General features: G+C 48.0%; 1 protein-coding gene across 2 annotated transcripts in view; it reads right to left on the reverse strand.

Annotated features, from left to right (window-relative positions):
- msrab (methionine sulfoxide reductase Ab) overlaps nucleotides 1-17,500 on the reverse strand; it is a 28,409-nt gene that overhangs the window by 10,356 nt on the left and 553 nt on the right. Inside the window, exons 1-4 of one of the 2 annotated variants that reach the window (XM_068726402.1) lie at nucleotides 15,338-15,357; nucleotides 12,784-12,852; nucleotides 12,530-12,649; nucleotides 9,465-9,569 (exon numbers count right to left, since the gene is read on the reverse strand). In XM_068726402.1, the coding sequence (XP_068582503.1) occupies nucleotides 9,465-9,569; nucleotides 12,530-12,649; nucleotides 12,784-12,802 (244 nt within the window). In that variant the 5' untranslated portion in view covers nucleotides 12,803-12,852; nucleotides 15,338-15,357. Of the gene's footprint in view, nucleotides 1-9,464; nucleotides 9,570-12,529; nucleotides 12,650-12,783; nucleotides 12,853-15,337; nucleotides 15,358-17,500 lie in introns of those variants that run through there. The other variant, XM_068726401.1, reaches the window with a different exon arrangement.

A 17,500-nucleotide genomic window follows, 5' to 3' on the forward strand; every position in this document is an offset into this window, starting at 1 on the left:
CCGTTAATGTCGCTCTGTGTTGTTCTCTCTATCTCCTTCTCTTTAGATTAAACGTTCCCTCACGTCATCGAGTGTCACAGTCCATCCGTGACGGTCTGTTCACATGTAAGGGCTACAAGTGTTCATCTGGTCTTCATTCAAATCAGTGGAGAAGTTCTCCGTTCTCCGACTCACTGAAGGCCTCAGACAATCACAGGAAGTGATACAACTGTGTGTTGTGGAGATTACCCTGTTAGCCGATATGTGTGCACATCAGTCTTTGTTCTGTATGGAGCGTATTCTCCTCAATATCTTCTCTCTCAAAAATACAATGTGCTTTACATTTAAACTATTTCATAGCTGCTCTGAATAAATCTCATGGACATCTCTATCACCTTAAAGTGAATGATCAGTGAATTATTCATGTCAGTTATAACTATATATATATATATATATATATATATATATATATATATATATCTATATCTATATCTATATATATATATATACACACATTTTTCTTGCATCTAATTCTTATATTGATGCATGTGGTCTCAAAAAGCACAGTGGCCTGTTTGACAAACAGAAATAAAGATCATAAAGACAACAAACATCTGGAGGAGTACAGTTGTGACGGCGAGTAGTCGATAAAAGAGGAGTAAACACACTTTGTTCCCATGGTAACACATAGAGAACCATTCTTTTCCAAGTGCATTAGCTGACATTATGAAATGGACGTTATACGTGTCAGTAAATATATCTATGTGTCTATATAGTCTCTGTGAAAACCGGACCGTATATTATAAGAGATGGCATCAATTAGGCCTCTTATGAGCGCACTCAGCTTGAGACGTCCACGAGCTTATTATAAGGCGACCATTGTTACCTGACCATTATGTATCACGTATGATAAACACACACAGTCTCTGCTCACAACTGATGAAGACCGGAGCAACGATGGTGAACACTCGTTACAACAAGACGCTTCATTGGCGCCTCCTACAGGACGTGTAACCACAACTCTTCAACAAAGTGTAAAATACTTTAATAAGGAGTCTCCAGGGTGGGTTGTGTGAGTGGAGCGTGAGTCTGTTATGGTAAAACGACAGCGACGATCATGTGACCGGAGGGATGACGGAGTGTGAATAATCGTGTCGGCGTGGTGCGAAAGACACAAAAAAAATCATCAACAAATTTCCCCCAAAAAGAGAACGTGTACCTTCCTCTTACAGGGTTTAAACGGTTTAAAACCGTTTTCTCTCTGGCGGTCAGACACCACAGCGCTAACATGCTGATTTTAACAGGAATCATTTTCTATTCAGCACCAATCAAAGAGTGGAAGCTGGTGGGAATAGTTCTGCAGATATTCGGTCATTTACGAACGTATTGAACTAACGTGTCGAGCCGCTCGATGAGGAGTCTGATCAAAATGATTACTGATCATCAGGAACGTGTTTCATGAGGATCCATCCAACGGCTCTTGAGATATCACAGTCTGAACCAAAGCGGTGGACTGACCTGCAGACCACCGATGCCGTCCGTAGCGCCACGATGCCTGATGTCATATTCTACTATTTCATAAATGTTATCTTCATTGTGTCATTCACAAATCAACCATCTCTCATTTGTCTCCCTCTGCATCCCTCTCTACCCCCTCTCTCTCTCTCTCTCTCTCCCTCTCTCTCTCTCCCTCTCTCTCCATCTCTGCAGCGTTGGATGTCGGCCATCTTGCCCCCAGCGCCGTTGTTCAGTGACGAAGCTAATGGCGGCCCCTCCGTCAAAGGCCACGGTGCCGCTCTGCCGTTGGCTTTCCACCAGAGCCTTTACTCTGATTGGCTGTCTGGCAGGGGTCAGATGACCTTCCATGCTGACCCAGAGGTTCTGACACAGACACACTCTCTGTGCTTGCGTCTACCTGTGAGACCACGGACGGATGAATCATGCATTCATCTTGGGAGGAAACTGTATTTGATATAAACAACACACATCGTGACACATGGCATCATGGATGGACTGCTGTACTTTGATTGATGCTATTTTACAGCAGAATAGAATAGATGTTTTACCTTACCTCGGTAGATATCTATATAAGTGAGTAAAGGACAACAAAGGCTCTTAATGATGAACGATATGGAATATCAAAGAAAAGTCAAGAGACAAACCCTTGAGTGCTAGTAGCTGCTTCCCACACAAAGACAACTAACATTCGTCACATCTTCAGAGATCCCTCCTCCATCGGACGAGGAGTTCCTCCCTGAACATGAACACTATCCAAAATATGAGCTTCTGACTGTACCGAGTCCAACTTCATCCCCATAAGCACAGAGTCCTCAAAGAACCACGACGGCAACAAACACCACCCCAAAACCAAACCCCTCCAACGTCTCTCTCCTGCTCTCTCCATTCTTAACAGCCCCCTCCGTTATTTTCTCCATCCATCAAAGACGGCAGTAATTATTAATGAGAGCCTCCCTGTTCTTCCTGCATTATGCATGAGAGCCGTGCGTCTGAAAGTAGAGGGTAAAGGGGGGGGGGTTGACAGAAGGGGAGGGTTTCGGGTCACACATGTGCGCGCACACACACACACACACACACACACACACACACACACACACACACACACACACACACACACACACACACATCACCTCTCAGGGTCACTGACCTACGCCCACAAAGCCAAAACTATTAATTATACTATACCCCCCCCCCCCCTCTAAATAAGAACATTTAAAAGTAGTCCCTTTAATACAAAAGCTGAAACCCGACAGAACAGGAGAATTGTGGGTGAGTTCAGGTCTCAGAGGGAGTAGCTGGTCTTTCACGTACAAACCTGTATACACACACACACACACACACACACACACACACACACACACACACACACACACACACACACACACACACACACACACACACACACACACACACACACACACTTTCTGGACTTGTTGTGTTTGAATCCACTGAGATTTCTGGCAACTCTGTGAAATCTCTTCCAGCGTTTAGCCTCACATGCTCAGCTCTCCCTGCTGCTGCTGAGGATAAAAGATCTGCGATTTCTCCTCCTCACCTTCACTCCTTCCTTCTGCAAGTGCTGCTCATTCACCTTCTGTCTTTGACTCTTTCCTTATTCCCCTCCTCACTCGTCTCCCTCCACCTTCCGTTCCCTTTCCTCTTTAACCAAGTTCAGCCCAAGTTCATATGTGTGACGCGTCCGTGTGGTCGAGGGTAGAAGAAGGGCTGAAGATGAGCCACGCATAGATAGACAGGCTTGTAATTCTAAGATGGAACAGTAAGAAGGTACGGTGATCAGACTAAAGGGACGCTGGTGAAGAAGTGTAAAGGAGGGAGGAGAAGATGACAGAGCTAGACGTCACCGTGACGACGCGTGATGTCCTTCTACAGAGCCGGTGGCCCGACCCGGCTCACTTTACACGACGAGCCTTCATCCTTTAACCAGCCTCACCTCTCCACCTCCTCATGCCGTCCCTCCTGCCCTTCCATGTCTTTCAGGATTACTCAAATAGATGTTAAACAAGAAAAGATTGCAAATGAGGCGGAAAAAAAGCCCTTTTAATTAGAGAGACGAAAGAATAAACATTTCATCAGTCAAGCTATTGTCAGTGTCCGCAATTAAGGAATGTTTCTGCGTAATTGGTGACTTTTTGCATCCTTCTGAAAAAGGAAACATTGAAGTTAATTTTGGAATTATTGCACTTGGCTGTGCGTGCTAATTAGACTGCAGCAGAGTGAGCACTAGTGAACAATCTGATGTTTCTTCTCCTTCTTTTACTCCTTCATGGCCACCCCCCCTACCTGGGTCTCTGTTCCCCCCCTTCAGAGGATCCTAGCACTGCCCCCGAGCCCCAGCTCAAGCATCACCGAGGATTATTTTTCACGCTGATAGAGTCGAATCAGTAAACGCTATTTCTACTATTCTGTCCAAAAAAAGTACACAGCAAATAAAAAAAGAGCTGCAGTCTTCCCTGTGTGTGTGTGTGTGTGTGTGTGCGTGATAGTACTCAGTGTTGTGCTGTACCCCGCGGTCCCGTTACGACTGTGTGCGTGCCAGCAGAGCCCTCTCCTCGTCTCCTCCTCTCCTCTCCTCTCCTCTCCTCTCCTCTCCTCCTCTCCCCTCTCAGCTGCTATTTTTGCCCTGTTCTTATGTAAGCCGCTCCTGACGCGCTGGAGACAGAGGCAGAGTACGGAGTTGGGATGGAGAGAGCATCCCCAGCGGACACACACACACACACACACACACTCACTCGCCTGCACGTGCAAACACACACACACACACACACACACACACACACACACACACTCACTCGCCTGCACGTGCAAACACACACACACACACACACACACACAGAAATATATAAATATATATATATATATATACACACAGACACACTAAGGGGACTGAATATGTGACACATGCAAACATACAGAGGGAAACAGAAAGTGAAGCTCTGCTGGCTGTCAGATGGTGGCACTACACATACAGAGGGAACCTTAAACCAACAGTGGAACCGTGTTTGCCTTGGCAATAGTACCGTGCATATGCGTACACACTATATATATATATATATATATATATATATATATATATATATATATATATATATATATATATATATATATATATATATATATATATATATATATATATATATATATATATATGACTCTAAGGCACACATCATGTAGATTACTGCAGTAACTTTCGTCACGCCTTTTAAAAGTCTGTTCCATCTCTTCCGTTTCTCGTCCGCGATTGGAGCGGCGCTCTCTAACGGGATCTCTTCATGGTTCTGGGCGTGTTGTCAGAGCGCTGTGACTCTGGCCCTCGCGCCGTTTATTTTTAGCTCCATGTAAATATAACAAGTAGAACTTGTTCTACTGTTGTACTCTGAGAATACATTATGTATTTAAACCTGTGATGTCACATGTTAAAGTTAAACTTTACTGCATGTTTCTGTCATAATGTCACCTCATCAAATGAAAAAATAACAGTTTCACCTGAAACATTATCCGATGAGCATCGCTGCTTCACTTACCTGCATGTAACATATGTGTGAGACGGTACTGATCTTATTTCAGAGCAAAACAATATTTATATTACAGTTAATATCAATGTTCCAACACTTAAGTTCAGACATTCAGGCTCTGAGTGCATGGGTCTGTTATTAGTCAGTCATCATTATCAGAACGCTGAGGTCTCTCATCAACCATCACACATCACGTTGGGACCTGATCTTCTGAAGTTGAAACCATCTTTGTGTTTCGCTCTTTCTTCCTCGTCACTACCTCCACCCTCCTCTTCAGCGTCATTCCTCCCAGATCGTTTCAATCACGCTCTTCTCTGTGGGAGTATTTCTATTTCCATGAAAGGTGAACAAGTGCACAAAAAACGCAGAGAATTTTGTTTAACAAAACTAAACAGACTTATGAAACAAGACAATAGGAATAACCACTACGTATACGTATATATATATTTTCAGCCTACTCAAACGGACACGCAGAGCTCAACCCCCACAGCGTACACACACGTGCCGCAATCTCCATAAATCAGGGCCGTCGGTGTGTGTGAGGGTGTAATAACTGACACCTGGTAATGAGCACGCCATTTTCAGCCAACCGGTGCAGAGGGAAGGGGTTGGGTGAGAAGTGTGGGGGTGGCAAGGGTCACAGGTCAGGGGCCACGGTCACCTCCTGCAGGGGTTGGCTTTAGATGGGGCAACCCTAAACTGAGGGATGTGGTGACACGGGGGGACACGGGGGACACGGGGGGACACGGGGGGACCCCAACAGGGAATTGGCGTGTGTCGCAGCCAGCTGGGTGACGATATTATATAAGGGAATATTCATGCTCATTTTAATTGTCAGAAAGTAACTGCCACCAGTGTGACTTGGCAGATGGAAGCCAGCTTGATCTATGTCTACGTTTGACCCTGTGCACGCCTGTGTGTTTGCGTGATAAGCTATATTATACTCTTTGTGATAAGATGTTTTATAGCTGAAGACATATAAAGTATACACTGTATACAGCTAGACAACGCAGCTCCAAAATATAAAAGGAAAAGCTCAAGTGGATGTAAATATCCACCATCATGTCTATTTAAATAAACTTGAATCCATCTCTTCTCTAGCGCGTGACTCCAGCGTCTACCTACACGGGTGAGTGTGCAACGTGAAGACGTTATCAAATGAGGACAGACGCCTCGGCCATCTTAGCTGCTCCTGTTTGTGAGTCGACTGACGCAGCGTCGGCAGTCCGCTCCACGAATACCGCACGGCTTCAAAAGATAGAGAGGACGGAAGGGACGAGGTAAGAGGAAGGAGAGGAGAGGAGAAGAGACGAGGAGGAAACAAAGAAGAGGGGGAAAAGCCTTGGCTGTTAAGAAGAAGGGCGGCGGGGAGGGGGGGGGGGGTGACTAAGAGATAAAAGTGGAGTGAGTGGAAGCGAGTGTGTTTGTGTGATGAGTGGACGGCCTCGGGGAGCGGTCGACTCACTGCGCTGCTCTGCGGATGTGCTGACGGGCTCCGGGCCGTTTGCTCACTCACCCCTTCACTCTGCAAAGAGGGGGGGGGGGGGGGGGGGGGGGCAGGTGAGACAGTGAGGTTGGGGGGTGGGGGTTATGAGAGAGAGGACGAGAGCAGGAAACCGGGAAAGAATGAGCAAAATGGATGAGGGAGAGAACTGAAAGGCGGAAGAGAAAAGAGAGAAGAGTAGTGGAGGTGACCTTATGTTTGAAGAGGTTTAATAGGAGCAAAAATAAAACCGTAATGTAACTATTAGAGTAGCAGCAGAGTTCCACAGAGGGGGAGATGACAGGTTGACGGGTAAAGTAGTGACCCGATAAGATGCTTCTTTCCTCCAAACAGGGAGCGACACAGGGCCTGTATTCTGTAACAAGGAAGTATCCAATAAAGCAACTGACACGTGACGCTATGTGCGCTCTCTTCAATGCATTCAGAGTGTGTGTGTGTGTGTGTGTGTGTGTGTGTGTGTGTGTGTGTGTGTGTGTGTGTGCCTATCCGCATGTACGCACAAATGGAGGAAAGCTGTCTATGAGTAGGCATAATGAGCTCTTGTGCATAATGTGAAGTGAACAGTATGCTGGAGTATGGAAATGTGTGCACAATTGATCTGCAGCGTGTGAAAGAACAGCAAGATGTGTTTGTGTCTCACCAGTGATCGTTCTAAACACGTCAAATCATGAGTTCAAGTCCCTCGATGAGGAAACATGAAGGTGTGACTCTGCCTGTTTGGAGTCTCTCACACACACACACACACACACACACACACACACACACACACACACACACACACACACACACACACACACACACACACACACACACACACACACGTGTGACGGTATGTTACTAAAGAGTTGCAGACATAAACTTAGAATATGGGAGCGTGTTGAATGGGGGGTCTTTATGCAACATCCCAGGGAAGCCAGCAGATTGAGACTAGTGTTGCTGAATATGGAAAGAGGGCACACAGCAAAGGCTGCTGGGAGTTTCTGATTGGCTGCTAATGTTGCTATCCAGGCTGGGATTGGTGGAGTTTACGCAGCCCGACATCACGTTGTTGGGACTAAACCCTTTTGAACTGAGGCAAAGCAGAGAGGCACAGATCTCAAAACACACACACACACACACACACACACACACACACACACACACACACACACACACACACACACACACACACACACACACGTATGTGCACACACACTTTCAGCTACACACCCACGCACATGCATTAAAAGGAAGCATTGCATGCAGCTGAATATGCATCTGCACATGATAATTCCGCAAGCACTCCAACACAGAGTGTATGTATAAACCAGGATGGGCTCTGCTGATCGAGTTAGGAAAAGACAGAATGGGTAATGCTCCTGGGCTCGTCTCCTTATATCATGATCTCTAGTGAATCTGTGCAGTTGAAAGCGAAAAAGGGCAAACTTCCTTAATTTCTCTATTCTCTTTTAAGCCAGACTCGAAGGTGGACAGAATAAATTGGAGCTTAAGCATGCGTGAAGGCACAGCCAGCGGGCCCCTCTCCACCACTCCACGCCACGTTTGTCAAATCAGAGGAATTTCTGCTACACGTGAACCCAGAACCGAAAAAGATGGACACGGAGGGGATTCACATTGAAGTCACGCAGGAGGAGTAAGAAACGTATACTGGAGTCTGTGGTTATTATGTCGCCTGGTCTTCACTGTAACAAAAAATAAAATGTTCATAGTCAGTAAGCTGCATGCTATTAATAAAACATGAGACGGGGGAGTGAGTCAGGGGAAATGCATGACTACTCTTCTGGCCTCACTGCCTTTGCCCTGTGGCGCGGTGCCTCGACCCGTACCTCTAAGACGCGTCTCTGCCTTTGGCTACAGCGAGAAGGAGAACCTCCTCTGATCGGGAGGATGTGGTTCATGGTTGAACCCCGATAGCTTCCTCTTCTTGGTCTCGTTGATCAGGTGAAGAACACATGAAAACATACAGCTTCATGCGGTAGATGCACAAACATGGCGGCCGTCTGAGAAAACAACCATGACGGATGCAAAAGAACTGACAGAACTGAGGTGGGCAGCGTCACTGAGTGTGTGTGTGTGTGTGTGTGTGTGTGTGTGTGTGTGTGTGTGTGTGTGTGTGTGTGTGTGTGTGTGCATGTGTGTGTGAGCTTGTTTCAAAGCTGAAGGTCGGGCTTATGAATCCTTGATCCATCTCTTCCCAACTTGTCTCATGCCCCTCCCTACATTCAATATGAGTGAACAGAGTAGCTCTTTGCCTGTCCTTTCTCTCGCTCTCTCTCACATGCACACACACACACACGCACACACGCACACACGCACACACGCACACACACACTCCCTGTGCCATCCTGATGCATTCATGTTCTTACATCACCTCCTCCAGTGAGCAGAGGAAACAAGAGAGCAAGACATTGGAAGAGATGAAGTGATGGGTTATGGGGGATGGGGTTCATGTCGCCGCTGGAAGGAGAGGTTGGGGGGGGGGGGTGTCATTAAAGAGGAGAGAGGAGAGGAGTCCAGGGTTCAAATAGCTATAAGATTCACCAGTTTCCCTTGATTAACTTCTAAACGCACAATAAAACAAAAATTCACAAAACACTGTTGAAGCTAGAAAGACATTTAGGATCATAATCAGTCCGTATGTGAGGAGGAGGACAAGCGGCTGGTTTGCGTTGGATAGAGTACATGCCGTGCACACAGACGGGGGGTTTGCAGTAGGGGTTTGAACATGCCCCACACTGGTGTGTCTCTCCATGGATGGCTGGATCTCAGACACATTAACACTGTCTGGCATTGACTTACACCCAGGAGACCTCCCCCCATCCCACGCAGGCACACGTCTGGGCATCATCCTTCTGCTCTAATACACCCCGTGACCCTCGGGACGGGTCTTACTTGAGGGTGAAGTTTTGGGTTTGTGTGCGTGACGCTACCTTGTGTAGGATCGTGGCTTTCCCAAAAGCGCTTGAGCAGTTCCTCGAGGCCAACGTCTTCAGGGGAGAAGACCACCCTCACCACCTCAGTGTGACCCGTCAGACCTGAAGGAGAAACACACACTTTCATCATTAAATACCAAAATATTGAACACAACAACTGACTATTACCAACATCTTTATGTCCGCACGTCAAACCGGGAAGAAGGCATGTTGAAGATACAAAGCAGAGATTTTCAGTAGCGTTCCTGTGATGGTGTAGCTGTGGCCGGGTAGGTTGAATCAGCACTTATGGCACAATGAGAGAGTAATGGATAAGAAAGAGGGTGCAGACAGACACACATACACACACACACACACACACACACACACACACACACACACACACACACACACACACACACACACACACACACACACACACACACACACACACACACACACAGAGATGCACACACACATGAGATGCATCAGGGGCATTGCAGACAATAGAAGAAGGAATGCCAAGTTCATGCATCTGGCCTGAGACCCACTTTCTGCCTCTGAATGACACGAACAACGGTTCATCTCAAGACTGCACCTCTTTTAACAGTTACCTAAAATCAAGGCCGGTGGAAGTCAGCGATGTTAGCCATGAAGTGATGCATGGATGTGCGTCACGTGTGCTGTGGAGGTGTTGAATGTGTAAACACAGAGAGGAGGCTGCAGGGTGGACCTCAGCTGCAGGAAGGAGGACTGATGTGCCAGTAACAGCCAAAGGCCCAGGTGAGCCGTCAACCAATCGTCTACCGAGGCTGGTGAGGACAGCCTCCACGACACACAGACTCTCACCACACACACACACACACACACACACACACACACACACACACACACACACACACACACACACACACACACACACACACACACACACACACACACACACACACACACACACACACACGTTGCTGTGGTTAAAGCCAACATTGAGTTTGGTTGCAGGCTAGCAGTCGTGCTGAAGGACAGTCAAGACCTGCTGGAAAAGAAAATAACTGCACTGTGATTTTCCACGCTTGTCCCATCTGAAGGGGGTGAAAGGCATGAAGAAGTGATGCCACTATAGAGCTGCTAGAGATTCAGCGTGTTGCTGAAGGGCACTTCAGCAGGGTGAACAGCCTTCTGGGTCAGAGCGGTCTCCCAAATCACCGTGACATCCTGTTGGCCTCTTTTTGTTTAATTCTTCTCTGTTGCTGGATACGGTAGAACTTGATTTCATCAAGAGAACGTAATGCAGCAGAAAAACGAAGGCACTCGCCGCTTGTTTTAACATTTAAAATGTTTAAGGTTTACAAGCTTCTGTTGTGGTTTCTGTTCTCTCTAAGAAGGAGAGACAGAAGCAGCGCGGTGCTGTTATATCCTCTGTGGGGTCAACAGAACAGTCCAGTCCCGTACCAACAGGCAACACTGGGTTCTTATATATATTATATATTATATAGTTTTACTGTGACATGAATCTGTTTGGAGTGATCATATGGGTTGTTATGGGAGCAACCTATTTTGTCAGTTAGGTGTGATGAGTGTTAGATCTGCAACACTGACGAGATAAAGCACAACAGGAAACAAAATCAACTCTTGATTCTGTGTTCTATGAATCATAGCATTCTATGCAAAATAGACTCTACTGTGAATTAGTGGAGATAAAATATGCTGATTGGTGAAAACATCTCCTTCAATCCGTCTCTCAGCTGTCTGTGTTTGACTGCAACTCAACCTCTCCCATCTGTGTCCGTCAGACCGTCCACCTACTATCTATCTATCTATCTATCTATCTATCTACCCATCTATCTATCTACCCATCTATCTATCTACCCATCTATCTATCTACCCATCTATCTATCTATCTATCTATCTATCTATCTATCTATCTATCTATCTATCTATCTATCTATCTATCTATCTATCTATCTATCTATCTATCTATCCACCCACCCATCTATCTGCCCGTCCTTCCATCCTTCCCTGGCTCTGCTGACAGTTCCATCAGCCCCGTCTTTCTGTCCGTCTGTCTGTCCGTCCCGCTGTCTGTCCTGCCCCGGCTGTGTTGACAGCTCCTCGGTCTCATGCCGTCGCAGTGTTCTGCTCCGTCACGGCCACTGGAGCGACGCCTGCGCTCTCTCAGCCGACGGACAGGCAACCGTTCTCTCTCCCACTTTCTTTCCCCTCAAAAGTTTATTTCAGCCGTTTCCTCACTCGCTGCAGTCGCTCTCTGTTTCTGTCATCTGCCTCCATCTCCATCCTCCTTGATAGATGACCATCTTGTTTCTGGGAAGCTGACAGAAAGGCAGACTGAGAGAGACAGACAGATAGGAAGCGTCCCCTCCCCCCCCATGCTGCACCTGGACTCCATGCCTGCCTATAATAACACGCCCTCAGAAATGGAGGAGCCCCAAACGAACAGTTCACGACTCCCGATACACAAGACGGTCCCGCAGAATAAGAGCGAGCGAGACGTCTTCCTCTGAATAATATATTGCCCTGTTTGAATCTGTTTGAATCTCACAATGACGGAAAACGGACAGAAACAAACGTGGAATATTTTCAAGGGTTTTTAATCGCAAATTCACCGAATTCAAGCTCGTTTCTCCAACATCGTGTTCGCCGTTCGTCTCAGGAAAAGAAGCCCGTTTATGGCGCTTCACACACAGTAACCTCTGTTGGCAAAAAAAAAACGCCGCAGTACAGCACAGTACAGAGCCCAATCCTTACAAGTAGGTCATGGGGGGGTGGGGACGGGGGGGTGCAGCCCATCTGGAGCAGTGCATTCTGAGTAGTTGACTGCAGATGAAGGGAAGGCGGCGAGAGGATGAGAGCGCCGTACTTAAAACGCGACTCTGTGTCTTTTTCTTTTCCCGTTGCAGTTTTTGGTCTCTTGAACTCTGACTGATTCCACAGAGAAATGTCCCGCCAACCCACCTCACCTCCTCTCAGGGAGGGAGCGCGATCAGGTAACGTATGTCACAGTGCTGAGGGCGTGCATGTGTGAAAATGTGCACATTCGCACACGAGGCGGCCGAGTGAATCACCTGAGCAGACCTCGTGGTAGTTGGGGTTGGGCGTGAAGCCGCCGGCGTAGCCCACCTGAGTGGAGTAGACTCCTGGAAGCCTCCAGAAAAGTCTCTCCGCTCCCCAGAAGCAGCCTAAACCTGGACACAAAGACAGCATTAGGGCTTCTTGTCCACCATACCATCCACACACTTGATCAAAATGTGTCCATGACTACAAGGACTCCATATTGGGTTCATTGCGATTCCACAAATTGGTGATTATGCAGTCTTACCAAGCATGATGGTCTCCATGCCTTCTGGAAAAGGCTCCACAGTGGGATTCCCATTGGCTGCATGTTTGTCTGTAAAGGGACACCGTGTGCAAACGTGAAATCAAATCTCAACACCGTATCTGAACTGCACAAATCACAGCATGCGTGTGCGGGGGGGGGGCACCAGCGGCCTCGGCGGTCTGCACTTCGTTACAGGCTGACCCCGGGCCAGCGGATCAGAGGCTTCTGTGCTGGAAGACAGTTAAGAGATTACACGGCTTTGAACGCCATTCCACCCCTGCTGTCCTCTCCTCAGTGCCCACAATTAAACACTGTCACAGTTGTTTCCCGATACCTCCCTCACTCTACTATATGAGGATCAGGTGCTGGGCTCGGCACCGCTGGGTGTCCAATGACGACGCTGCAGGGGCCTCATGACCTCATGAGGGAGGGAGGGCCTCGCAAGTAAACCCATCGCCGTCCTAATCTCCACCACGTTAAAAATACCCGATAAGTAAAACAAACTGGAGTGCTGAGAGATGTCGGGGGGGGTTGGCACTCTACTGCCAACTGTGGTGCATGGAATTAGAGCGCTAAAAAGGAAGTGAGTGTGTGTGTGTGTGTGTATGTGTGTGTGTGTGTGTGTGTAGCCCACAGATGTGTGTGGAGGATTAGGGTTTAAGAAGACTGAGTTGACTTAGCGTGCAAATCTCCACTAAGCAAGGCTGGTTTGTACTGCAACTACTAATATTAGTCTCCAGATAAACAGGCCACAGGGAACACGGAGAGCTTAGGCTCATACTCACAATGGATGCTTGCTCGGAGTTCAGTGTGTGAGCGCTCTCTGGCCGCTGAGAGATGTGATGTGTGACATTGACCTGAATACCAACGATCTCTAATCTGTCACAATAGTTCATTTCCTAGATGATCTCTGCTAAAACAGGCCAGAGAGCAGATACCTGCAGCTCACTTCAGACGGAGTGATTAGTGTGAAGCCAGAGCGCATTGAGGAGAAAGAGTGCAACGAGCACTTTGAAGAAGACAGGAAGCAAGAGAAGCACCTCAGCTGATAACACCTATCGTGGTGTGCCACCTTAAGGACACTTTTTGATATTAGACTAAACTCTCTGCTTTTCCTGAGCAGCACCAGACCGCAGAAGCATGAATGGCTTCTGAAATGTCACGGAGGGCTGGGCTGCCTTCAGGCGGTCACTTCCTGCCCTCCTGTTGAGCGACAGCTCTGTCTTTCAGCAGCAGGTTGTTTGACGGCGTCAGGTCACGTTCACAGTCGGCTGCAATCAAAGCACATCTGTGTCAGCGAGCGTAGCGGCCGCATGTTCTCAGTGCACCAGGGTGGAGGAGAAATCCTCCTTCTGTGAATGTGTCGAGTCTTCATCCTCCGCTCACTCTCGCTCTCTTGTCCGGCACATTTTGGCCACAGAGACAAAAAAGACCTGAAGTTGCCAAATGACGGAGAGAGAAAATGTGAGAGTGAGAGAGAGAGACAAGTGTGCGATAGAGGAGGAGGAGGAGGAGTGGGAGGACGAGAGATCAGCCTGCCAAGACAATAAAAGGAGTAAATAGCCAGTGAGAAGCAACAGATGAGGGCAGCGGAGAGGCAGTGAAGGATTCTTTTGGCTCTCAGACCGCCATGCCTTTGGGCGCTATATAAAAAGAGCAAGCACTTCATCCAAGAGAGAACACAGAGACAGCAAACAAGCAAACAAATAAACAAACACAAAGAGGTAAAAGTGAAGACGGCCAAGAACACGCCGACACAGCGCTGACCAGAACCATCCCCCGCCCCCCCGTCTATCTCAGCCGCTCTCCATCTTCACTTCACACTCTCCTCCTCACAACACCTTCCCATCATCCCTCACTCTCCACTTACACACACGTGCACACCCTCCCGCACACACGCACACACACACACACGCACACGCAACCAGCCGCACAATCGCTCGCACGCCGACCTCTACTGCGGGTATTTCTCCCGTGGAGCGGCTGGCAGAGGTCCAGGTGGTGCCAGGCTGGCTCCTTTCACTCCGCCTAGCCCGGCATTCCCCCCTGCCAGCCCGGCGCCCACACCCCATTCTGCCAGAATTACCCCACCTAACAGAGAAAGAGCTGGCTGAATACCCTCACTACGCCGCCTCACGACGCCAGCAAAAGAAAGAACAGAGGACGACAAAAAACAAGCAGGGCGGGTGACTGAGTGAGTTTACAAAAGAAGAGAAGCTGAATATGGGGGAAGGATTCATGAAAAGGATCTTTTTTCTTGGATGAGATATGGGCGTAATTTCTTTTGTGCGCCTTTGTTTTTGAGGATATGTGGAAAACGCAGAGCAGGCTGTGCAGTACGGGACTGAGGCGGAATACTTTGGTCAGCTTTGGTGGTCGGAAGCGGCAGGACCCGAACCAAAACATCGGACCCGACCGCTGCGCTTGTATCACGGTTACCATCAGTCAAGGGCGCAACAGTCTGTTGCTTAGCGGATAACAATGTCCGGTTTGAAGCGTTTCGGGTATTTAGTCTTTGTTACCCTTCCGTTCTACCCCTGGTCCCATTTCTCACCCGCAAGACTGAAGTCCAAGCGCTGCTGCCCCCTCAAGCAGAGACACGGGAGAGGTTCTGTCCCTGGAAGCCAAAACTGGTGACGGAAAGGTCGATTTCCAGGCTGCTCTGTTTATTTCCTTCCAAAAAAATCCATTCTCTCCCTTTCCTCTCTCCATCTCTCTCTCTCTCTCTGTCTCTCTCCCCTCTCTCTCTCTCCCTCTCCCTCCCTCTTCCAGCTTCACACAGGTTGGCAGAGAGTCAGGCACGAGTTGTCGGAGGAGGCTGAAGCTTTATACTGGTGCCAACTACCCTCTGCTGTATGGGAGCATGGGTAGGGGCGAGACAGAGTGGGGCAGATGCGGGGGGGGGGGGGGGGGGGCTTTCTAAAGACAGTAAACGGTGAGTGAAACAAACGATTTAGCTGTGGCCTAAAAACAACACAACTGCAATAAGAAGTTACATCGATATCTGTTCTTTGTGGTGAAACTGACTCTGAAGAACTTTGAAGCCATCCATGCATCCCATACATACTGTATCCTAGCAACGGAAACAGTTGCTATGGAGAAGACTACTATAGCACTGGCTCCATTATCGCCTGCAAGCAAGATGGAGGCACATCCTGTCTGCACGAATGTCTTCACTCAAACATCGATCGGACGAGGAAAGACGAGGATGGCGTCCAGCTGGTCAGCGAGAATGAATGAATGAATGAACGAATGAATCTCGTTTTGAACTGCTTTTAAAATCACACTAAAAACAGCCTTTAAGTCTCTGTTTGCAGAGATACCAGAGCAACATTTTCTACACCACTTATACTTTCCAGTGAGTCAATCCCAGCATGCAATGGGCACGATGCAGGATATTCAGGGTCTCCAACTGACCTCACTGAAGGAACCAACGCAGACATGAGGTGAACATACACGATCCACATTTTAGGTTGGGTAAGAACACGGGATGTTTCTGCACTAAACAGTGCTTATCGTTTAGCGACAGCGCTGTCCCAGCAGAGCAGATCTCTATCCATGCATCTACTGATTGTATGCGTAAGCAGTATGCTCTCCAAATCTCCACACAGTGTTCTTCCCCTCTGAGCTTATTGCAAACGCCAAAAAAACACAAGGGCATCTGGAGACGGCAGAGATGGGAAAACAACCGAGAGATAATGCCAGAAATATATCTTCTCCATGAACCTGCTTTGAAGAGTTATAGTGAAGCACGGTACAGAGATTGATTTTGGTCAACTGACCTCCCCCATCCTGTTTGGAAGAAATATTGGCAGTCTCTCCCGCACTGACTCAAAATAATAGCTGCTGTGCCGCTACCATGTAGCAATCTGCCACTGGATCATTCTCACCAAGGTCAGAGAGAACATTACACCGAGAGCAGCGAGGAAGTCTGAACGAGGAACAAGGAGCTTCTGTAAAGAGGCTGGAGGGGTAGAGGCCACGTTCAAAACCACTGATCTTCATGTGGAGAGAGGACAAATGTGTGCACTCACACACAAGGCTGGGACGGCACAGGACATATGTGGAGACAGTCCTTGCAATCCCTAAATTACTCATGCTTACTCCAACACTCACACACACAAGAACAACCCCACCTAAGCTGCCCCCCACGGTGTAAGGGGAGGAACAGATTTCTGCCATGCGGTGTCTCCGAGCTGCTCCGACAGACGGAGCAGGAACTTACGACGGGGCGGAGCCTTCATGCGCATAATGCCCAGATGGGCCCCTGGACGCTGCGGCACTGCTTCCTCCTATGCAATCACACCCAGCTCCCACAATGCACTCTGTGCACGTCCTCAGTCCGGGGAGGTGGAAACGGGGGCCAGGTTCAGATCGCACAGATCGCATGTTTCGACATTCGAGCCCGGCTGACCCGAACTAGCAGAAATGACTCGGTGCTCCATCGCAAGTACGGATCAAAATAAAGGTGCACACGTCCACGTGCACTGAAGACCAAGAACACGTCAGAACAACCTGTTCTTAAGAGAACACGGTGTAAACATGGAGCTCTAGTGTATTCATTACAGTGAGAGAAGTGCTTTGAGCTAACTGGGGTTAAAAAGGTTTAGTATGCAGCTACATCAAGTTCACATAACTTAACTTAATGTTAATAAAGGAAGTGAACTCAGTTCATCAGAGTACATTCACCACTTCATCCATCGTCAGGTAACAACAG

The sequence above is a fragment of the Cebidichthys violaceus genome, unplaced genomic scaffold, assembly GCF_023349555.1.
Source record: "Cebidichthys violaceus isolate CVI_PGR_0920_01 unplaced genomic scaffold, fCebVio1.0.p SCAF_39, whole genome shotgun sequence".
Classification (NCBI taxonomy): Eukaryota; Metazoa; Chordata; class Actinopteri; order Perciformes; family Stichaeidae; genus Cebidichthys; species Cebidichthys violaceus.